At 44.0% G+C, this 25,117-nt stretch overlaps 1 protein-coding gene across 3 annotated transcripts in view; it reads right to left on the bottom strand.

Annotated features, from left to right (window-relative positions):
• Positions 1-25,117, bottom strand: part of LOC115084420 (ubiquitin-conjugating enzyme E2 E2) — a 537,898-nt gene that overhangs the window by 5,248 nt on the left and 507,533 nt on the right. For all 3 annotated transcript variants that reach the window (XM_029589296.1, XM_029589295.1, XM_029589297.1), the window contains exon 5: positions 22,666-22,813. In XM_029589296.1, the coding sequence (XP_029445156.1) occupies positions 22,666-22,813 (148 nt within the window). The remainder of the gene's footprint in view (positions 1-22,665; positions 22,814-25,117) is intronic.

Below are 25,117 nucleotides of genomic sequence, written 5' to 3'. Positions count from 1 at the left end.
CGAGTTCATTGAAAAAGGCAGGTGGGTTCTTGCCCTTGGAATGAGCTGCTGCTCTATTTAATCCTCACCCCTGCGCCTTCCTTTACATTCTCAGCCCGTGTAGAATACAGGGAGCCAGACGCTCTGAACATTAATTTATAGCAAAACTTTTTAAAGTATTAAAAATCTGACATTTCAGTCTCACAGACAGAAACTGCGGCAGGACATATTGTACAAGAACTCTTCAAGTGCAAAACAGAGGAAAAGAGCGCAGGTAAAGCTGAGAGGTAAAAACTGCACAATTTACATTTACATTTATTAAAATGCATCGCCTAACACAAACGGCCTAGGCGATGAACAAAGAAACATTCACAATAATATGCTTGCATCATGAATTAGAGTGCATTTACAATTTCCCATTGATGTCATTTGGGGCTCAGAGTATAGGGAAGGTGATAACTTTTAGAAAGCAAAATGTTTTGGGGCTTGCTCATAAAAAGCCTCTGATGGCCAAAACCCCAAGCATAGCATACAGGAAGCAATGCAAGGCCTTTTGTTATTCCCAGCAATGTAGAGTGCCAATACAATTCTAAAACACAAACAGGGTAGAAATTACACTATACATGGGGACCTTTGTTTTCTGTTTATTTTATTTTTTCCTGGGAATTTCAATGTTATAAGAAAGAAATCAGAGGAAAAATGACTTTGTTATAACAAACACGAGATAAATCAGCGGAAGTGTCATTTTTCCACCGATGTTTTTTTTGTTATAACAATGAAATTCCCAGAAAAAATAAAAAAAATAACTGAAAACGAAGGTCCCTAAGTATAAGGAAATATTTCTTCATGGTAGATGCATGGAACAATCTCTGTGGTAGTGCTGGAAGCAAAAACAGTATTGGAATTAAGGAATGCATAAGACAAGCATAGAAGATCCTCAGTTATAAGGAAGTGGAGAGAAAGCAGATCAGGTGGGGGATCTGTGATATTGTAACAGGAAGTGAAAATGAGCAGATAGGATGAGCCCTGAGGTTCTTATCAGATGTCCTAATCTATATTTCTAAGTTTTCACCATAAGAAACTTGATGGGCAGACTGGAAGGACTATTTGGTCTTTTTCTGCTGTCATTACTATGTTACTATGGGCCAGATTTTCAAAGGCCTCGCATGCCAGGCCTATTTTAGAAAGGCCCGGCGACGCGTGTAAAGCCCCGGGACGTGTGTAAGTCCCGGGGCTTTACTATAGGGGTGGGGCGGTCCGGGGGCGGGGCCAGAGGACTCAGACACAGCGGCCATTTGCTGCTGTGTCGGAGGATCGCATGCCGGCAGGCTGCCAGTGCGCGCAACCTGCACCTGCCTCCAGGCAGGTGGAAAAGTTTTGACAAAGGTCGGGGGGGGTTAGAATTGGGCTGGGGGGGGGGGAAAGGTTAGGGGAAGGGATGGGAAGGTCAGGCTAGGGGGGGAGGGAACGGGGGAAGCCCGTGGGCGTTGGCGCGTGCAAGGTGTACTAGTGTGCACTCCCTTGCGCGTGCCGACCCCCGATTTTATAACATGCATGCGTCTGCACGCGCATGTTATAAAATCGGGCGTACATGTGTGTGCGCCGGGTCGCGTGCGCACATGTACGCCCATGCGCAGGTTTGAAAATTCACCTCTATATGTTAGTTTGTACTGGGCTCCATAGGACTGCCACTGTAATGGATGAGCTAGATAAGAGAAGGGGAAATGGGGAAAAAGCACATAAAAACTGATCAATCATTATGCAAGGTTGATGTGAATTTAACCCCTAAATCTGTCTGTGTTTCAGGTAATACAACTAGAGTGAAATATTAATAATAATATTATTATTATTATTATTATTTTCATTTTCCCTATGGAAGCAACGTGCAGTCAGAAAGCATCTGGTTTGCCTCGGGGGCAAGCCTCTTGCATGTCTCTGAGATACTGTGATTGTGAACAGTTAGGATTCAACTTGGATAAAAAGCATTACAAAATTCCAGTTTATTACTCTCTCCTGACTATGGGCTTTTTTCAGTTAAATGATGTGTAAGCAAAACAATGAGGTCCACATTCAGTGCCATTTGTCGCTGTCAATTGCAAATGTCCTGGCTCTGGTTTCCAGTGTCCCGTGCCAATTTCCTGTTTGCCTTTGGTGCTGTCTTATGGGTCCTGGAAGAAAATGGAAGTTGATGTGTGTAAGGCATGTATCTGGTTCTGGTATGCCTGTGACTGACAGCTCTCTGGGGCCCAAAGTGTCATTTTGTAGATATAAAGCAGCCAATTTAAACTATCCATGGACAGACTATTGTGAAGTATTTTGGGGAACACCCAGTTGAGCAATAATTTCTAAAACGGATGTTGTCTACTAAAATGTGCATAAGAGGCACTTATACATGAAGGGGATATAACTGGAGTGTACTACTTGCATTGCTTTGTGACATTTATTTTATTTGTTGATCTCTTATGCAATTGCCTTAAGTGATATACAATCCATACATAAATAATCTAAAATAACAGAACAGAATTATCTAAAAGAACAGAATTAACATAAAATCTTTAACAATGTAGAAACAACATTCAAAGGACAGTTGCCATGATGCAGTTTAGAAATCAGAAGGGATGAGATATTGGTGCCTTTTTTCCCCCCTATCAAAAGTTGTTTTGCACTTGCCTTTGATAAAAATTTCAAGGGCAACCTTTTAAGAGGGTGATTCATTAAACTATCGAATTTTGCTTCCACTGCTATTTAAAATGCACAACCTGAATCAATTCTCATTTGAATAGACTGCTGATTACTCTTTCCAAGGTAGAATATCTTTTGAACAATCCTGTAATGTGCTCATGAGCTGCCCAGTAAGTGTTGCGAAAGTGGACCCTTGGATTGAGGTGGTTGGCACAACCTGCTGGGAGAAGCCCAACAGGTATCCACTGCCAGCAGGCGGAGCTGGCAGAAACAGAGGCCCAACTGGAGCTTCACCAATATCAGCCCACGTTTCCCTTAGGTTGAGCCCTTGGGTGCCAGCTGGTCTTAGGTGCGGGCCTCTGCAAAGGTGAAGATCCGATGAGAGGCTGGAGTAGTAGGCCAGGGTCGAGGACAGACAAGAAGCAGCTGGTGACGGGGTCTGAGCAGTGGTCAGTGGCAGGCGGCGGTCAAGCGAAGTCAGTAAACAGGCAATGGTCAAACCAGAACAATCTGTCTGAGGGCAGGCAGAACTGAAGGCAGGCAGGGAGACAAGGTGAGACAGGCAGGCAGGACGGAACACTGAAGAACAGAAGACTAGGACACGAGGAAGACAGGAGCTGAAGACTGACCACAGACAAGACGACGGGAACTGAAGACTTGACCACAGACGAAATCAAGAGCTTAACATAGGGACTCGAGACCTTCGTTCCGGCAACCTCGCTTCCTCCTCCCTTTGTAAATAATGCAACGTGACAACTGTATGGTATAACAAAAAGGCCGCAGTTTATTAAACATAACCCGAGCCAACATCTTAACATCGCTACAAATAACAACCCCTCTTCCACCTCCTCCGCCGCCTCCCGCTCTTCGCTTACACCGCGGCCCGGTGGTAAGCTAGCATTTGACCCCCCTTTTTCCCCAACTTACCCCGCCGCGTCACAGCGAGGGTAAGCTTGCGGCCTGAGCATCAGCCCCCCCCTTGCTCTTTAGGCCTTCCCGTGCAGCAGCCCCAAGCTACACGGGCATTCCTCCCCCCCCTCCGAACATTCTATTACAATATCACAATACAATCCAACATATGGCTCGGGTTTTCCGCCACCAACAAAGATCTCGGCAAGACCAGGAACAAGAACTGGAGCACAGGAACAAGGACTGAAAAGCAGGAACAAAGAGCTAGGAACAGGAATGCAGGAATGCTGAGGCAATGCACACTTCAGAGAAGTCAACCTATTGCCTAGGCGTTGGTGGAGCGCTGGAAGGAGCCCTTTAAACAGAGCAGGTCCCGACGTCATCGGCGGGTGCCACAGGGATTTCCCCCACTGTGGGCCTATTAAAGGACTGCAAGTCCAGTGCGTGCACGCCTAGAGGAAACCCGGAAGAGCTGGTGGCGGCATCCCTCAGATCCGTGCGTTGGGCCTGTTCAGACGCTGCAGCCTGCTGAGCTTCCGACTGGGAGGTCTGCCCCGATGGGGAATCCCTGGTGCGGCTCAGAGCTGGAGGTAAGAGTGGTGGTCCACCAAGGATCGCCGAGCGCAACAGTAAGAACAGTCTCCTGTGATGAATTCTACTTTTATTTTAAAAGGAATAGTCACATGGTCTGTGAAAACAAGGCTATAAAGCAAAACACTGCAAGGATCAGAGGACTTTATTTCTCACTTTCCCCCTGAATAACTTAATCAAACTAGTTTGTGTGTGTATGTGTGTTTGTGTAATGTGTACTTGTTGCTAACTATTACCTGCACTTCATTCAAAACTTCTCCAAGGTAGTGGCTCAAATTATGGCCCTTGCACGTAAGAGGACACCAAAGAATTCTTGGAACCCCATAGCTCAGCGGGCCTTCAAAGAACTGAAACAACTCTTTGAATCAGCTTCAATCCTGCATCATCCTGATTCAGCCAAACCTTTTGTCTTAGAAGTGGATGTCTCTGAGGCAAAGGTGCAATCTTGTCACATAGACCCAATCTAGATTCTTGACTCCATCATGTGGTTACTTTTTCCGAAAATTCTCTCCTGCGGAACACAACTATGATGTGAGAAACTGAGAAATCCTTGCAATTAAATGAGCTTTAGAAGATTGGAGATACCAGAAATGGAGGAGCCATCTTTCCAATTACAATCCTTATGGATGACAAAAATGTACTTTATACTGAGGCTGCTAAATGTCGGAACCATCCGCAAGCCTAATGGGCTATGTTCATTATCTCCTATCGTCCTGGCTCTAAGAACGTTAAGGCCGATGCATTGTCATGCCAGTTTTCCCCTGAGGAGACTCCTGTACCTTGCGATAAAAGCCTCCTCATACAATCCTCCAGGATTGTCACAAACACTGTCAATAATGATCTGACTGAGAAAATCTGCCTGGAGTCTTCAGTCCAAGACCCTCCTGTAATGGTTCACTTTGTGTGTACTTTCATTCCAGATATTTGCCGCTCAGATGTTCTCAAATGGGGACCTGATTCCAAACTCTCTGGACACCCATGGATTAATAAAACTTTTGAACTGATCTCCAGGTTTTTCTAAAGGCCTTTCTTGCACAAGGATCAAATGACTTTATTTATTTGATTTTTGAAATAATACATCTATCAACCGCTTCAAAGTGGATTACATTCAGGTATTGTAGGTATTTCTTTGTCTCTAATGGGCTCACAATCTAAGTTTATACCAGAGGCAATGGAGGTAAAATGAGTAGTAATGGGAGTTGAACCTTCACTTTCCTAGTGTGTAGCCCACTGCTCTAACCACTAAGCTACTACTGCACTCTTAACCTGGCTGATATGTGCTAGAACCAAGATCTCTTGTGCCAGACCTTTGGGTGAATCCATTTCTGATTCCTTCTGCACCACAGACTTACCTCTCCACAGATTTCATCAAGGACCTTCTCATTTCTATTGACTGTACTATCATCTTAGTGGTAGTGGACTGTTTTCCCCAAATAGTGCACTTTATTTCCATCTCTTCGTTGTTTTTGGCTCCACAACTGGCCATCACCTTTGTTAGGGAAGTGGTCTGTTTACATAGAATCCCGACCACTATTGTATTGGAAGTTCCCAATTCATTGCCAGATTCTGGAAGGCCTGTGCAACTCTGTTTCCCTCAATGGGATGTTTTGATTGTATTATCTAATAAGGTAAACGATGGGGCACTGTGGCCCAGATCCGCAACAATTTATGATCCTCAGAACTTTGCCGCTTTAGGCACAGGCCCAGTAGGCCTATGAAAATATCCAGGCCTATATTCTGATTTCTAGGACAGTTAGTACTTTTGGAGTGGCCAGCAACATGCTTTTCCCAATGCACGATCTGACTTAAAAAATCTTATAACACTGGGCAACAATGAAAGAGTTACTGACCTAAAAATGTCCTACTCTGCAGTATCTTAATGTGCTGAACACGAATATGAGCATGAAAAGTTTTTATTGGCTCTCGTTTTGAAGATATTTAATATAGTTCACCTTCTATGTTTAGTCATGTAAATTTATCCAGTAGGACTGTAAACAAGCCTAGAATGATGTAATATTGCATCATATTGCATAATACCATCATGCACACATCATCCAGAGTTTATTACATCATTTTCTGATGCAATGCAGTTCTACTGCCATGCTGCTGCTGAGTAAGCTGACGTCAGCAGGGTACTATATGAAGCCCAGTCAGAAAGGGTGAGCATTTGAAATATTCATGCTGGCTGACTACTGCTGGAAAACTCCGCAGAGATGCTCCCGAACAGGTGTACAAGAGACAAGCAAAGAAATCTAAGACGTAGTCTATGACTTCATTTTTCAAACGGTATTAACCGTAGGTCTCCTACTATTGGCATACAATTCAAGATGTAATTATATTATTGCATATTACAAAAAAACTAGAGCCAATTTTGCATTTTCACAGTCACATTCATGTTAAGCACATGGAAATGTATAAGAATTGACTAATTTCATTTCCGTAACATGAGTTTTGTGAAAATTTGTTGCCCAGTGTAATTCATTAATTTATATTTATAGGCCACATTTTATATGTACATAATCTAAATAAAGTGGCTTACAAGAAGAACAAAGCATAATCACATTAAAAAGATGTAACATAAACATAAAAACAACCAACCTAGAGAGCATATGAACATAAGAAATGTCATGCTGAGTCAGATCAAGGTTCATTGAGTCCAGTATCCCATCTCCGACAGTTGCCAATCCAGGTCGCAAGCACACAGCGGATACCAAAAATTAGATCTATTTCTCTTAATTCCCATGGATAGCAATAACTCTCTTTACTCAACCTGGCTAATAATGTTTTATGGTCTTTTTTCTAGGATCTTGTGCAAAACTATTTTAAACTCTGTTGCGCTAGTCGCCTTGATCACATCCTTTGATTGTGCACTGAGTGAAAAATTACTTTCCAGAATTTGCTTTAAATTTGTTGATTATTAGCTTCACGGAGTATCTCTTTGTTTTACTATTATTTAAAAAGGTAGATAACATCCTTTATTTACCTGTTCCAGCACACTCATGATTTCATAAACTTCTTTAATGTGCCTCTCAGCTGCCTCTTCTCTAAGGTGAAGAGATGTAACCTGTGCAGCCTTTCACAGGGGAGTTGTTCAATCCCCTTTATCATTTTTGTTGCCCTTCTCTGCACCTTTTCTAGTTTCACTATGGCTTTCTTGAGATGGGGTGACCAGAACTGCACACAATATTTAAAGTGCAGTCATATCATAGATCGATACAGAGGCAATTTAATATTTCCGTTTTATTGTCCATTCCTTTTCAGATCATTTCTAACATTCTATTTGCTTTTTTGACTGCTGCTGCTGCACATTGAGCTGAGGATTTCATTGGAGTTTCCTCAAAGACTCTAAAATCTTTTTCCTGGATTGTGACTCCCAATACAGAATCCAGCACTTTGTATCTGCAGTTGGGAATATTTTTTCCTATATGCACCACTTTGCACTTTTCCACCTTAAATTTCATCTGCAGTTCAGATGCCCAGTCTCCTAGTGTCACAAGGTCCTTTTCCAATTCCTTCCAATCTGCTGCTGTTTTCAACATTTTCAATAATTTTGCATCATCTGCAAATTTGATCACCTCATTCCATGGTTCCTTTTGCTGGATCATTTATGAATATGTTAAACCACACAGATCCCAGTACTAATCCCTGTGGTACTCTGCTAAGGATCTTTCTCCATTTGAAAAATGGACCATTTAGTCATATTCTCTGTTTAAGAACTGTTTAAGAACATAAGAAATTGCCATGCTGGGTCAGACCAAGGGTCCATCAAGCCCAGCATCCTGTTTCCCTCAGAGGCCAAACCAGGCCACAAGAACCTGGCAATTACCCAAACACTAAGAAGATCCCATGCTACTGATGCAATTAATAGCAGTGGCTATTCCCTAAGTATAATTGATTAATAGCAGTTAATGGACTTCTCTCCTCCAAGAACTTAATCAAACCTTTTTTGAACCCAGCTACACTAACTGCACTAACCACATCCTCTGGCAACAAATTCCAGAGCTTTATTGTGAGTTGAGTGAAAAAGAATTTTCCCCAATTAGTCTTAAATGTGCTACTTGCTATCTTCATGGAATGCCCCTTAGTCCTTCTATTATTCGAAAGTGAAAATAACCAATTCACATCTACTCGTTCAAGACCTCGGGCAGGCATAACGTTTGGAACACAGGTAAAAGGGGGGGGGGGGTTTAGGTAGGGCTGGGGGCGGGGAAGGGAGGGGGAGGGGGGGGGAGGCAGAAAGAAAGTTCCCTCTGATGCCGCTCTGATTTCGGAGCGGCCTCAGAGGGAACGGAGGAAGGCTGCGCGGCTCGGTGCATGCAAGTTGCACAACTGTGCACTCCCTTGTGCGCGTTGACCCTGGATTTTATAACATGCGCATGGCAGCGCGCATGTTATAAAATTGGGCGTAGATTTGTTTTTCGCGAACAAATCTATGCCCACGCGCAGGTTTTAAGATCTGCCCCTATATCATTTGGCTCACCTTTACCTACATATTTCTTTATACCTTCAAAAAAGATTGGTAAGGCAAGACTTCCCTTTGCTAAAATCATGTTGACTCTTCTTCATTTAGCCATGTCTATCTATATGGCCGGAGATTTTGTTTTTAAGAATAGATTCTACCTGCGGAGCTCACCGATGAGCTCATGACCTCAGCCCTATAGAAGGTTTTCCCCGACCTCCGCTCTTCACCTCAGCAATAGGTCTCCAGCCTAGCAGAGCGTATTGCTACAGCATTCCTGCGTTCCCAGCTTTGTCTTACCTTGTGTTCCAGTCCAGCCTCATCCTGCCTTGCCTTTCATTCCAGCCTTGTCGAGCCTTGTCTTCCAGCCCAGTCTGTCCAGCTTGTTTTCCTTGTTGTCTCAGTCAGTGTCTTCTGTACGTCCACATCCACCCTCGGCTTGTTGCTTCCGATCTTGACCTCTTGCTTGGACCCGACTACGCATGCGTACTGCCTGGACCTCACTATTCTTGCCCGCTGTCTGCCCTGACCTCGGCTGTCCTCTGACTCTGGTAAGCCTGCTGTCTACTCTATTTCTGGTGTGTCTCTGGACTCCTAAGTATCGCCTCTGCCCTAGGGTCCTGCCGGCCACCAGAATCCAAGGGCTCTATCTGTGGAGGAGGTGGCTGGTAAAGGTAAAGCTCCAGCCTGTCCCATTACTGGGCACGTTTGCCAGCTGCCAGTTTAGTCCTTGGGGGCTCGCCCTCGAGTCTGTGTCAACTAAACCGCAGCACTATGGGCTCACACACCCCCTTATCCCTTACCAAAGAAACTTTCCAAATGCTTGCAATATCTACTCCAACTCTACTGAACCAAACTAAATATTCTGCATAGTTATCCTATTTCCCATAAATATGGCTATTTTATGATTAAATAAAGTTGATATTTTTGCAATACTTGACTTTGAAGGCTTAATCTGTGAGGGCACCCATGGTCTCTCACATAGTTCATTTACATATCTTAGCTTATGTACCCCCCCCCCCCCCCCCCGGGGCTGGTGTCTCCTCGCAGGACCCAAAGGACCACACCTGAAATACAGTTTTATCTGTTACAGTCTTTACCTAATGTTATCTTATTCTGAGTGTCCAGAATTCCCTGATGCAAGGGTAGATTACTCTCCTAGGCCCTGTGTGTTGTTTAAGTCTTAATCAAGTAGGAAAGCCTCTGGTAAATAGCACTGATAATCATATAGTAGTAGATAGTAGTAAAAATCACTCTGGAAATAGTTAATGGTTTCCAACTTAAGCTTTTACTGACTGAGGATCGAAATATTGATAAGCAGGTTCCTTACAGCTCTTGATATTTACAACATTCTTTTTACAACTTCAGATCTTCAATACATTTGTGCAATTATGCTTCCAGTAAAGTTATTCGGTATTTAAAGCCAATTCCATTTAATAATTTAGTTCCTTTTCCATGCCAATCATTGATGTAGGGCTTTAAGCTTCCTCCCAATAGCTGGTGGATAGGATTTCAGCCCAATTTAGTTGTGTTAGCTTCGGGTCCCATTTGCCATACTTTCCTGTAGTTATGCCATGTTCGCTCCTTCTTTTGGTTTTACCTGGGTGGTACCTTTATGTTCCTCTCCTGCCCTTATGATCTCATTGAGATGGTTGTGGATACTCCTGAGCAGTGCCACTAGTCATCTTCTTATTCTCTTTACTCATTCTCCCTGGGAATGAATATAGATTCATTCCTCTAAGATGACGCAGATGGTCCTGAGGTTCTCTTTCTGTGAGAGACACTACTTCCTCCAGATGATAGAAAGTTGAGTCCCTGGGCCCTAAGGTGCCCAGGTAGAAGCCAAAAGATAATTCTTAAGAAAAAGTTAAAACCAAACAGGAGGCAGGAAGGGTGGAAAATCTTCCTCTTCGCAAAAGAAACGTTTCCAACAACCGTGGCAAAAATAGGCAAAGGCACCCTGTCCTCTTCACTTAAACAAGGTATCAACACTAGAGACCCCATGGTCCTTCCCTAGAAAAAAATAAAAGGGAGTAGCAAAGGGATATGCTGCTCCCAGGAGGGTCAACAAAAAAACTTCCACACACTAAGATGGTGGCAGGAGTTTATAAATATTTAAGAGCTCACCATTTCGGCCAACCAGCATTACAGCTATCTCTGTTCCCCATATAATAATGGACTATTCTTTTTAGTAGAAACTCACAGGGCTCTCTACTCCAACATGAGAGGGGTTTCTCAAATTATACAGGATAGCAGCTCTAAAAGGATCAGTAGTGCGTCGTTAAGAGAAACTCTAGAAAAAGGCAGTAGAGTTGCTGGCCTGCTCTTGGGAGATATTCTCCTAGTTTCTATTTTTCACAGTTGGTAAACCATTTGTCTTTTCTTATTAAAATTGGGAATGGGAGAGTTTCACTTTTTTCTCCAAAGTGAAGATAGCATTACCCTCTCAGAGCTTATCTACACGGGAAGAGAGCTCTTGGATAAATATTTCTGGTGATCCAGGTTATCTAGTAGTGTACTAAAAATCTGCATTCTGTTTTTGTGGAGCAGAAGCATTTAATACCTGCAATTTTGGATATGTCTGCAACAGCTGGTATGCAAATACAGGAGAAGAGAGAAGAGCTATCCCTAGAGAAATTACAGGTATCAAGGAAGAATAAGTAATAGTAACAGAGAAACCTGCATTGGTTCTGGGAAGTCCTGGAGGCCAAAGAAACACCTGGAACAGGCACTACTGATTGTTTATTTGTGTGTATTTTAGCTGGACTGTATTCTTGAATTGGCTATTTGTGAAAGAAGATTTTACTGTAATTCTGAAACAAGATTTTAGCTTCTACTCTTTTACTGACTGTATCAGTGCTAAGTATGAAGACCTGTTATTTGAGAAACTGTGATACTGAGCTTTTTGGGCCAGAAGCAGTTGTAGAACCCCTATCTGGAACAATCACTAGAGGTTGAAATTTAGCGTTACTTAGCTGGATAAGTAGGTACTTATTTGGCTAAATGGTAGTTGGGAAATGGGCATTTCGGGGAGGAGTTACTTACCTAAGTAGTGATATTTAAACTTATGTTTTCTGAATAAATTGGACCTGCTCAATAGAAGTCTTGTTAAGATTTGCGGCCTGTGAGTAGGACCCATGAGCCGCGGCACTCGCCCCCCAACACCGGTCAGTCTCAGTGTGGCTAGAAGCTGCAGGAGTCAACCTCCTACGCTGCCTTGTCTCTCCTGTTGGCTCCGAGGTGGCCTGGCTTTAGCACTGCTTTTTTTTTTTTTTTTAACTTTTTTTACCCTTCGGGACCTCCGACTTAATATCGCCATGATATTAAGTCAGAGGGTGCACAGAAAAGCAGTTTTTACTGCTTTTCTGTGCACTTTCCCGGTGCCCGAAGAAATTAGCGCCTACCTTTGGGTAGGCGCTAATTTCTGAAAGCAAAATGTACGGCTTGGCTGCACATTTTGCTTTGTGAATTGCGCAGGAATACCTAATAGGGCCCTCAACATGCATTTGCATGTTGAGGGCCCTATTAGGTTCGGTGGGTTGGATACGTGTTTTCGGCCTCTTACTGAATAAGGGGTAAGGGAAAACGCGCGTCCAATAGCGGGTTAACAGTGCGCTCCGTTGGAGCACATTGTACTGTATCGGCCCGTTATTGGGTCATTTTTCAAATCGCATTATGGTGCTTTCGCATGGGTTAACGTGTTTTCGCACGTAAAAAACAACTTAACGTATGCGAAAACACCTTAATGCACGAGATAAGCGCCATAACACATGGTGCAATGCAAATTTTTAAAAGGGGAGGGATTGGGGAAGAGTCCAGGGTGGGATTTCTGAAAAAGTGGGCTGGCTTTGCACAGCCATAACGCACAATATCACACAGTTTTAATGCCAAAAATAGCTACACCTTTTTCAATTGTGTTAAGCTGTGTAATATGCCCATAAGCAAATTCCATTTTGAGGGGAAGGGAGGGAGAGAGAGAGGGAGAGCCTCTTGGATGACATCATAGTAATAAGCTATTTATGCTATTATATGAGGCCCACTAGTAACTCAAGGTGAGGTTTAGGTAATAGTGTAGGGGTTAAGGGCCACTTTTACATACAGAGTGAGACGTACGAACAGAACAGTGCACTGCTGTGAAGATTTGATTTCATTCGGAGTGAGGAAACTCATACAAAGATGAGATTTGTACAATGTTCTCTCAACCTAGCTTGATGTTACCCAGATAGCCCATCAAGATAGGGTGAGAGAACACTGTAGAAATCTCATCTTTGTGTGAGTTTCCTCACTCCGAAGGACATGAAATCTTCACAATAGTGTACTGTTCTGGTTTGTACATCTCACTTTGCATGTCAAAGTGGCCCCTAATCCCTACACTACTACTTAAACCTCACCTCCAGTTACTAGGTGGGCCTCCTATAGAGATATAAATAGCTTACTACTAAACAGGCTTCATAGATAGTCTTTCTCCTTCCCTCCTGCTCTCCTTCACAAAGGTATTACTGCAATGTACAAAAGGTTAACACACTTTGTAGTAATATCTATGCATAACAATAATTGGAAATTAACATAAAACACACTCCTTTTTCTACCACATGCAATATTTATAGCAATTTGATAAATCTAGCTATTAGACTAAGGGGTAGATTTTTAAAAACTGCGCAATTGCGTACTTTTGTTTGCAGAGCAGGCGCAAACAAAAGTACGCTGGATTTTATAAGATATTTTATAAGATATTTTATAAGATACGCGCATAGCCGCGCGTATCCTGTAAAATCCTGGATCAGCGCGCGCAAGGTTGCCGTTTTTGGGCAGCCTTGTGCCTGCCTCCGTTCCCTCCGAGGCCGCTCCAAAATCGGAGCGGCCTCGGAGGGAACTCTCTTTCGCCCTCCCCTCACCTTCCCCTCCCTTCCTCTACCTAACACCCCCCCGGCCCTACCTAAACCCCCCCCTACCTTTATCCATGGATTTACGCCTCCCAGAGGGAGACGTAAATCCACGCGCACCAGCGGGGCTGCTGGCGTGCCGAGACCCGACCCGGGGGCGGTTCCGGAGGGAGCGGCCACGCCCCCGGAACGCCCCGGCCCGAAACCACGCCCCCAGGCCCGCCCCCGAAACGCCGCATCCCGCCCCCAAAACGCCGCATCGTTCGGCCCCGCCCCCGACATGCCCCCTTCCGAAAACCCCGGGACCTACGCGCGTCCCGGGGTTCTGCGCGCGCCGGTGGCCTATGGAAAATAGGCGCGCCGGCACGCAAGGCCCTGCTCGCGTAAATCTGGGCGGATTTAGGCGAGCAGGGCTTTGAAAATCCGCCCGCTAGTGAGTTTGCTTGTCATTCGTAGTTCTTATAGGTGTGTTGCTTCTGAAAGGAGGCAAATTTGTATATCACAAAACACTTCAACAATACAGTAGCTCTTATGCAAAAAAAATTAAAAAAATTAAATTGCCGTATTAATTTTATTCTTAAAATTAATTTTAATACTGTATTTCATTTTTAATTATTCCCTTTTTAGGAAAGGTTTGAAAGTATGTATACTGGGAGGTAAATATTAATTAATATGGTGAGCAGGAAGATTATCTGGGTAAATATAGCCAGATAACTACCCAGGTATTCAGCGGAACAAACCCAGGTATTCAGGTGTTCTCCAGAAAATGCTAGGATAAAGTTATCAGGTAACTTCAGGATGGGTATTTTTTCCCAGCTAACTTTGGCCAGGTGGCACTGAGTATCAATGCTGCTACTGGAGAAAGTGAAATCTTGCCCTGAGAATGCCCCCATCACTGCCTCTCTGTATCTGTATAAATTTTATGCAAATAATGAGTTTTCTGAACAATATTTAGCCAGGCAATCGGGGAAATATTCAAATCAGAGGTTTTATCGAGATATCTCCAAAAGTTACGCAGATAAACATTTTGGGGTAATTTTCAAAAGGATTTACATGCTTAAAATGGTTTTATGGGTGTAAATGCACTTTACGCATATAAGTGGGCTTTTGAAATTTGCTACGATATGTGCCATTGAATTGTCAATAGATGTAAGTGCACTTTAAGGAGGTAATTTTCAAAGGAGTTATGTGTGTATATGTAACAGATTATCGCAGCCATATTCAAAAGACATTTACCTATGTTAAGTACACTTAACGCTTGAATTGTTATTGACAATTCAATGGCATATATTGTAGAAATGTTCAAAAGCCCACTTATAAGGGGAAATTTGCATATGTAAAACCCAGTTTTACATATGCAAATTTGCATATGCAAATTTACATGTGCAAATTTGCATTTGCATATGTAACGCCCCGTTTGAGTGTGTAAATGCTTTTGAAAATCGGGCCCTTAGTGCATAAATGGAGTTTTGAAAATTGCTATTTTATATGGTACTTTTACGCACATAAATCCTTTTGGAAATTGCCCCCTTTGAATATTCAGCTCCTGTTTACCAGTTCTACATACTTTCCAGTTAGATGCTTGAAATTAAATGTGTAATATTGCAAAATAATTATTAGTAGAAATGGTTCTTCAACATTCCCTTTCCATGTTAACATTATCTCAGTTGCCCATTAATTGTGATCTTGCTTGAAATTATGCAAACCATACTCAGTGGAAGAGCTTATGTAAGTGGCCACAAAACTAAACAAACAACAACAAACATTAAAACACCCCAAGCGATTTGCCAATGTCTGTGAGACAGTGCAGAGTCACAGAGGATCCCCAATAGTGGGGTGAGGGCAAAGGGCACTGAGGCTTGCTGTGAGGCAGTGAACGGAAGGGACAGCCTGACCGGACGGTACAGTGAGAAGTCCCAGGGGAGGGAGAGTCTGCGGGAGGCTTCGAGTGGGTCTTTTTTCAGGCAGGATTTGAAAGGGGGAGAGGGCGAGAAGGAGCTAGTTCCAGAAGCACTTAGCAGAATGGGAAAAGACTGGACATTAACAAAAGGCAGAGAGGAGAACAGGGGGTGCTTATAATGTAAGGGCTGCACGGACGAGCAGATGCACTGCAGCGTCTATAAGGGTAAACTTATAATTGCTGCAGGAAGGGACTAGGAGCTAATGGAAGGATTGAAGAGTGAAAAGACAGACAGAAAAAAAAAAGGGACAGGACACAGTAAAGCTAGTGAAAATCGATTTGTACTTGTCGCAAAAGGAGATTTCCATCCACCTCCATCTTACAGAAAAGAAACACTTCTTGTAACAAGATGAAAAACAACAACAAAAACAACAATCCAAGACCAGGTAGATAAAGGAATGGTAATCAGAGAAGAGCTAAAGACAGCGGTCAATAAACCTTTGTATGCCTTGTTTAAAAGGATAATCGAGCTTTTGCCTTAAGTGAATTCACCCATAAGGACTGACTCATGAGGGGGTTTTCTTCCATTTTAACTCAGGCTGAAAGGATGGAAATACATAAACCCAGTGAGGAGAGACACTTCCCTTGTCCTTTGGCGAATACCACGTGAGTGACAAGAGCCTGTTTAGAAGAATAGGAGGCTGCAGCTGTGTTCCAGCTCTGTTTAATCATAAAATATGACTGAGGGTTAATTAGCTGTCCTTCCTACTGCTATCTGTTGCCTTAATGAACACTTGCATAAATCTAGGCCCTATCGGGAAACTGCTGTATGATTTCCACTCAGAACGGAGGGAAGGAGAGGGAGAGAGGACGAACCACCCCCTGTCCTGAGTGTTTATGCGTGGGGGCTGTTCAGGCCCCTGCTTCCATTTAATCCTGTCTTCATGTTTATCTGTTGAACAGTGAACAAAGAATTAATTCAAGGCTGCTTCATTAATCTGAGGAGTCTGCTGCGGTTTTCAGACTCTAAAATAAGCCTGCGAAAAATGCAGGGGATGGAGACCGCTCCCCGCTAATGAAAATATTAGCTCTGAATGGAGCTTGGACTATTCCCAGCATGGTCAAGCCTCCCTGGAAAAGAGGCATTAATCAAGCCAATTTATACTACGGTGCACACACTCGGCAATAATACAGGGCTAATGTCTAGCAATCTGCTAGTTATACAGTATCCTATGAACTGTGCTATCAAATGGAGTGAAGAAAGCAGGAGCTATGCGAGAGAAAGTCATACTCTCTCCAGTACAACTGGAAAAAAACAACTTTATGCGCTTGTCAATGTGAATACACAGTGCACAATTTTTCAACAAACCTGTTTTATCAGCCTGCCATTTTGCAATCATAAGTTTATTCTCTTAGGAGTGAATTTTCAAACGCATACATATGCATATAATGCAGTTTTACATGCGTATATAGGCCTTTTGAAAATTATCTCTGGGATGGTATGCATAAAAGTACATGTGGAAGCAATTTCATGCAAACATTCATGTCTGCTTGAAAGAGGTATTCCCGGTGGGGCGATGTTAGGGCGAGGTGGGGAAACAATTTACATGCGTACACTTTCTATAATTTAAAGTATGCATATCAATATAAATTGCAAACTGAAATGCACCCGGTATCAGTGGGCTGTGGTGTGGTTGGCGCAGCTAGCGGGCAAGTCTGCTAGGCCCACACAGAGAGCTGGCAGACCTGCAGCAGTATAGGTTGGAGCTTCACCTATGCCAGTCGCCTCCCCGCAGGTTGAACCCTTGGGAGGACTTAGGTTGGTCACTAGGGTGATTCAGAGAACGAGAGTCCAAGGCCAGGAGAAGATTAGGGTAGACAGCAGACAGCGGATACTGGAAGACAATAAGTAAATCTACAGCTCTAACTCTAAATTTTCAAAAGGGAAACTTTGATAAAATGAGGAAAATAATAAGAAAAAACCTGCAAGATGCAGCTGCAAAGGTTAAAAGTGTTCAACAAGCATGGACATCGTTTAAAAATACAATCCTAGATGTGCAGTCCAGATGTATTCCACGCATTAAGAAAGGTGGAAGAAAGGCAAAACGATTACCGGATTGGTTAAAAGGTGAGGTGAAAGAAGCTATTTTATCCAAAAAAAACATCCTTCAAAAATTGGAAGAAGGATCCAGCTGAAGAAAATAGGAAAAAGCATAAGTATTGTCAAGTTAAGTGTAAAACATTGCTAAGACAGGGGAAGAGGGAATTTGAAATGAAGTTGGCTGTAGAGACAAAATCTCATAATAAAAACTTTTAAAAATATATCCGAAGCAATAAACCTGTGAGGGAGTCGGTTGGACCATTAGATGACCAAGGAGTTAAAGGGCTCTTAGGGAAGATAAGGCCATTGCAGAAAGACTAAATGAATTCTTTGCTTCCGTGTTTACTAATTAGGATGTTGGAGAGATACCAGTTCTGGAGATGGTTTTCAAGGGTGATGAGTCAGACGAACTGAACCAAATGACTATAAATCTGGAAGATGTAGTAGGCCAGATTGACAAACTAAAGAGTAGCAAATCACCTGGAAGGAACTAAAAAATGAAATTTCTGATCTATTAGTTACAATTTTTAACCTATCATTAAAATCATCCATTGTACCTGGAGAGTGGCCAATGTAACCCCAATATTTAAAAAGGGCTCCAGGGGAAAGACATGATTTAATGGAACACAGTCAACATGGATTTATCTAAGGGAAGTCTTGCCTAACAAATCTGCTTCATTTTTTTGAAGGGGTTAATAAACATGTGGATAAAGATGAACTGGTAGATGCAGTGTATTTGGATTTTCAGAAGGCGTTTGACAAAGTCCCTCATGAGAGGCTTCTAAGAAAACTAAAAGGTCATGGGATAAGAGGCGATGTCCTTTCGTGTATTACAAGCTGGTTAAAAGACAGGAAACAGAGAGTAGGATTAAATGGTCAACTTTCTCAGTGGAAAAGAGTGGCGTGCCTCAGGGATCTGTAATTGGACCAGTGCTTTTTAATATATTTATAAATGATCTGGAAAGGAATACGAGTGAGGTTATCAAATTTGCGGATGATACAAAATTATTCAGAGTAGTTAAATCACAGACAGATTGTGAAACATTACAGGAGGACCTTGCAAGACTGGAAGACTGGGCATCCAAATGGCAGACAAGTGCAAGGTGTTGCATATAGGGAAAAATAACCCTTACTGTAGTTACATGATGTTAGGTTCCATATTAGGAGCTACCACCCAGGAAAATGTTCTAGGCATCATAGTGAATAATACTTTGAAATCGTTGGCTCAGTGTGCTGCAGCAGTCAAAAAAGAAAACAGAATGATAGGAATTATTAGGAAGGGAACGGTTAATAAAACAGAAAATGTCATAATGCCTCTGTATCGCTCCTTGGTGAGACCGCACCTTAAATACTGTGTACAATTCTGGTCACCACATCTCAAAAAAGATATAGTTTCAATGGAGAATGTATAGAGAAGGGCAACCAAAATGATAAAGGGGATGGAACAGCTCCCTATGAGGAAAGGCTGAAGAAGTTAGAGCTGTTCAGTTTGGGAAGAGATGGCTGATGGGGGATATGATTGAGGTCTTTAAAATCATGAGAGGTCTTGAATGAGTAGATGTGAATCGGTTATTTACACTTTCAGATAATAGAAGGACTAGGCGGCACTCCATGAAGTTAGCAAGTAGCACATTTAAGACAAATCGGAGAAAATTCTTTTTCACTCAATGCACTGTTAAGCTCTGGAATTTGTTGCCAGAGGATGTGGTTAGTCCTGTTAGTGTTGCTGGGTTTTAAAAAATGTTTGGATAAGTTCTTGTAGGAGAAGTCCATTAACTGCTATTAATCAAGTTGACTTAGGGAATGGCCTCTGCTATTACTGGCATCAGCAGCATGGGATCTTCTCGGTGTTTGGGTACTTGCCAGGTTCTTGTGGCCTGGTTTGGTCTCTGTTGAAAAAGGATGCTGGGCTTGGTGGACCCTTGGTCTGACCCAGCATGGCAATTTCTTATGTTCCTCCTTTCAATAACGTTATCTTAAAAGGTTTTGTCACCTTAACTTAATACCTGCAGTGGCAACTTTGAGAGTACACCCCAGTGCAAGATACTATAGCAACACAGTCCCTAGTGTAGGTAGGTGTGACCATAGAAAAAGGATGGAGGTTTGGGTAGCAGATTGAAAACCCTGGGAATTGTAGAATTCTTATTCAAAATCAAAAGAATTTATTCCCCGAACTCTTGACTTCAGAGCCTGGGTTTTAGATACTTTAACTGTTATTAATCAAGTTGACTCAGGGAATGGCCTCTGCTATTTCTGGCATCAGTAGCATGGGATCTTCTTGGTGTTTGGGTACTTGCCAGGTTCTTATGGCCTAGATTGGCCTCTGTTGGAAACAGGATGCTGGGCTTGATGGACCCTTGGTCTGACCCAGCATGCAATGTCTGTTCTTAAGACAAGCCAGAGGTTGGGGAAGGCAGCAGGAAAGGCGAGGTTAGGTCCAAGGCAGAAGGACAAGTCCAAGGGGCAATCAAGGAATGATCAAGGTCTAAGCTGAAGTCAGAATCCAGAAAAACAAGCCAATGAAGACAAGACAAAGATCAGGACCAAGACAAGACAATGACTAGGGCAAGGCAAACAAGAATTGAGCAGGACAAAGGCAAGTCAAGATGGACAGGAGCTCAGGAACAAGGAAGAAAAGGCAAGAACACCAGGATGCAAAAACTCAGAATGGCAGGAACAATGGCAACATGCACCACGACCAAAGGCGTCTTTCACTCCTCTGGAGGAGCCTTAAATACATGGAAGCCCGAGATGTTATCAAAGGATGCCAAAGCTGAGTTCCAGCCATGGGCCCTTTAAGAGGCGGGTCTTCGGTTGCACGTGCGCCTAAGGGTAGTCGGTTATGCAGCAGCTGGTGGCATTCCTGCTACGAGGCTCCGCCCCACGAGCCACCAAATGTAACACGAACATTTACACTTGCTCCCATACAACTGTAAATGCACCATGTGTATACTGTGCAATTTTTAAAATGGATTTACATGCACTTTGAAATTATGGCTAAAGTCTGAGGGTATGTGCTTGGATCTGAAACTGCAACCTGCATGTGTTACTATCTTTTACCCAACTAACCCATGCCCAGGAATGTGTTTTCTGAAAGTGGCCAGGAGCATGCGCACTGTAGAACCATGGGTGCACTTTTAGACATAATGAGGGAGGGCTATTTTCTGACGGCCAATTTATGCGTGCCAATCACTATTTACCCATGCAAATGTCTTGGAAATTTGCCTTTTCAACTGCTAATCTGTCCTAATACCAGGAGGCACTGGGAAAGCATCTTGGGAACAATGCACTTCAGCAAAAGCCGAGTACAATCTGACATTTTATGGAAAAAATTCCCCAAGTAGATTCTAATAGATCACAGTATGAGAAAATATTGCCATGACATGACTGTAGGGCACATTTGAGGGTAATTTTGAAAGCCTTTCCAAGAGTACAACAACCCGTGGAAATGGCCTTTTACATAATGACACCCCCCCCCCCCCCTCATTCGATATGCATGCATGGCCTCTAAATATGAAACTCTACCCATAGGGGTAGATTTTAAAAGAAGCTCGTGTGGCCTACATTTGTGTGCGCTACCCGGCACGTGCAAATGTACGCCCGATTTTATAACATGCGCGCGCAGCCACGCTGCCTTCCTCCGTTCCCTCTCAGGCCGCTCCAAAATTGGAGCGGCCTTAAGTTACTTCCCTAACCTTCCCCTAATTCTTCTACCCCCCCCAGCCCTAAGCTAACCTCCCTAAAAAAATGAACTTACAAGTTACGCCTCCAGCCCTGCCCCCGCCCCTTTTTGCAAAGCCCTGGGACTTACATGCATGCCGGGGCTTTACGTGTGCCGAAAAGGCCCGGCATGTGGGGAAAATTTTAAAAGGTACGCGCACAAATGTACGCCTGATTTTATAACATGCGCGCGCAGCCACGTGCATGTTATAAAATCAGGGGTCGGCGCGCAAAGGGGGTTCACACTAGTGCACCTTGCATGCGCCGAGCCCTCGAGGAGACCAGCTGGCTTTCCCCGTTTTCTCCCCCACCTTCCCTTCCCTTCCCCTACCTGTCCCGACCCTCAGCCCGAAACCCCCCCTCCCCTTGGAGAGGGCCCTGGCCCCGCCTCCTCTCCGCTCCACCCCACCCTGGACCGCCCATTTTTTTCAAGCCCCGAGACTTACACGTGTCCCGGGGCTTTACTCGCACCGCCGGGCCTTTTGAAAATAGGCCCGGCACGCGTAGGGCTTTGAAAACCTGCCCACAGTGAGCAGAGGTGTTCCCTGGGGTAAGATTGGGGAGAGAGTTGCACTTATGGGCATACTTTTGCTTTTTGCTGAAAAATGATGTGCATATATCAGCGAGCGTAAATATGTGAGGGTAGTATTACCCTCATGATTTTAGGGGATGGGAGAAGGCCAAGCCGAACACTGTTCTTTTGGTACTCAAAGGGCACCCCTGAAAGGAGCTCTGTAGGATAAGGATGGGTGCGACCTTCCATATTAATCCAATCCTCTAGAGAGAGGCGATCGAATTATTTATTTAGCTGTTTTATTTTATTTTCATTCTGCTTTTTCAGGCCCTTCAAAGCAGATTACACAGTACTGGACCAGGCTGGGTTTGCATGGAGAAATCTTTTTTTGGTTGTGCTTTTCTGTTTCAGCATTTTTACTTTTGTTTGTGCTTTGATTCATTTAATTTAAAACAAAATGAAAAAGAAATCCCCCAAAAAGAAAAATGGTGTCCAGGCCCCATCCCCTCCACCACTGCCAAACTTAAAAAGCCTTCCCCCAGGTCCCCCAGACCCCTGGTACCCACCCGTCTTATTCCATCCGAGGGGTCAAAATGGGCAGGAATTTTTAGTTGCTCCTGTCCCATTGGTGCCATGATCCTAAATGACTCTGGCCGACCTGTGGCCTGAGATTGGTGGAGCACAAATTCTTCCATTGGTTTCTTGCACTCCTTTGGAGCTCTGCCTTCTGCTTTCTCAAGCATGGATTACGACCACGCAATTGGCCAAGTACGGGGGAGGTAGATATTGACTGAAATATTATGCCAGGAATAAAAGCTTTCTGATGAGAATCTCAAATGAAAAATGAGTAGGAAGAGAGGCCTTACAGAGAAGCACATGGTCAGAAAGTAACAAGCCATGGTGATTTGTCTGCAGCGAGTCTCTTACCAGGGTTGCAGTCTGTGAGAAGTGAGCAGATTGAAAGAAGAACTTTAGAGATGGTTAGTGCTGGGCTCCAGTTGTCCTTCAGGATGTCCAGGCAGATCACTCCCTGGCTGTTAATATTACAGTGATAAATTCTTGTCCGAAATGTAACCTGGAACAGAAACACCATCGCCATTAATTCAGTACTTCTTAAGAAGACACATATCACCACAACTAACAATATTAAAAGTAACAATCCATACTTTTCCTTGTATATGGCACCATGCCCCAGGGTTCTAGCCAATAAATATACACTGTATTTATTTGTTTATTTATTTATTTATACAAATCATTTATAGACCGCCTAACTGCCTAAACATGGACACCCAAATGGGCGGATTTTAAAAGCCCTGCTTGCGTAAATCCGCCCGGATTTACGCGAGCAGGGCCTTGTGCGCCGGCATGCCTATTTTCCATAGGCCACCGGCGCGCGCAGAGCCCCGGGACGCGCGTAGGTCCCAGGGTTTTCTGAAGGGGGCGTGTCGGGGGCTTGTCAGGGGGCGGGGCAGAACGGCGCAGCGTTTCGGGGGCGGGGTTTCGGCCAAGGGCGTTCCGGGGCGTGGCTGCGCCCTCCGGAACCGCCCCCGGGTAGGGTCTCGGCACGCCAGCAGCCCGCTGGCGCGCGTGGATTTACGTCTCCGGGAGGCGTAAATCCATGGATAAAGGTGGGGGGGGGGGGGTTTAGATAGGGCCGGGAGGGGTGGGTTAGGTAGGGGAAGGGAGGGGAAGGTGAGGGGAGGGCGAAAGAAAGTTCCCTCCGAGGCCGCTCCGATTTCGGAGCGGCCTCGGAGGGAACGGAGGCAGGCTGCGTGGCTCTGCGTACGCCGGCTGCCCAAAATCGGCAGCCTTGCGCTCGCTGATCCAGGATTTTATAAGATACGCGCGTATCTTATAAAATCCAGCGTACTTTTGTTTGCGCCTTGTGCGCCAACAAAAGTACGCGAATGCGCTTTTTTTAAAAATCTACCCCACAGTGTTGAATGATAAAATTTAAAATTAAAAACAACAAGACAATTCGACAAGTACTAAAATTAACACCTGAAGGTTAATTTGTTGCAAAGTCGAAGGGGCAAACACAGAAAACAGTCTGCCCTGCCAACTGGCCTTCTTAAATTCTTTGTAGGGTAACAGTCGACCTTTGCTGGAATAGATAATATTAAAATCATTTCATTTCAGAAGAAATGGGCAGACTGGATGGGCTTCGCCATGCTTATCAAGCAAAATCCTCCTTTGCTACATGGGAAAACGTTTATTGCTTTCTTTTTTTTTTTTTTTTACATCTTCTGATCTTCTGTTAATTGCTAATTCTCACTTCGTACTACTTTCTAAAGGTTTAGTTTAAACAATTTTTATTGAGCAAATATTAAACACGAACAAACCAAACAACCAGGGAGGCGTACTCTGTGAGCCATCCCTGAACATGGAAATTCATACAAACTCTGATGCTCATATACATTTTCACCCCTCCCTACAGCCCAGTTCACTTTTCCACCATCCCTCACATGCCCTCCCCAGTCCCATTACAACCCCCCTCCCCTGTGTAACCCGAGATCTCTTGGAGACATAATTGCAAGTCCATACGAGCTCGTTTGACCTGGGAGCCCAGTACCACGCATCAGCAGCGAAAAAAACCATGGGATTCTGCAGATCTGGCCAGCTAACCATTCAGGATGGAGCTTCGTTCTTTGTGGGGCAAAGACTGTATATAAACATTCCAAACCTTCAGGAAACAATGTCTGTGCAACGGGGACAGCTTGGACGCTAATGTTTCCATCTGCAGGAGCTTATGAAAGGCATTCCTCCACATCCAATATGAAGGCAGAACTGTGGTCTTCCAATGCAGTAAAATCACTTTCTTCCCCACATAGCAAGCCTTCTGTAGCAACAAGCGGGATTCCGCTCCTCGTACCACTGAGGAAGAGGATAGGCAGCCAAATAATATAGCTACAAGTGAGAGGGGAATAGGGACGCCCAACAACTGTTCCAAATATGTCACAATAGATGCCCAATAGCGTCTAATTCTGGGACAGCCCCAAAATGAATGAAATAATGTTCAGGTGTCCATTTAGCATTTGGCGAAATTGGCTGGTCTCCCGTAGCCCTGCCCTAAACAGGAGAACCGGGGACAGGTATGCCCTCCAAAGAAATTTATATTGCAGCTCTTGATAATAGGAATTGCTGGACACCCGAGCAATCCACTTAAAACAAGTTTGAATCACCCCTGAAGACGCCTGGAATACTCCGTCACTGTTCCACCTCTCCGCAAGTTGCCGCCCCTGGTCCGTCAGAGCTGGCGGAGGCACACAAAGGTGTGCCTCCGCCAGAGTCAGCTTTGCAGTTCTCTCCAGTCTCAGCACCTTATTAACTGCCTCAAAAGCAGCTGGATCTTTACTCTCCACCGACAAAGTGCTGAAGC

Source organism: Rhinatrema bivittatum, chromosome 2 (genome assembly GCF_901001135.1).
Source record: "Rhinatrema bivittatum chromosome 2, aRhiBiv1.1, whole genome shotgun sequence".
Taxonomy (NCBI): Eukaryota; Metazoa; Chordata; class Amphibia; order Gymnophiona; family Rhinatrematidae; genus Rhinatrema; species Rhinatrema bivittatum.
This window is presented reverse-complemented; position numbering and strand designations above follow the sequence as displayed.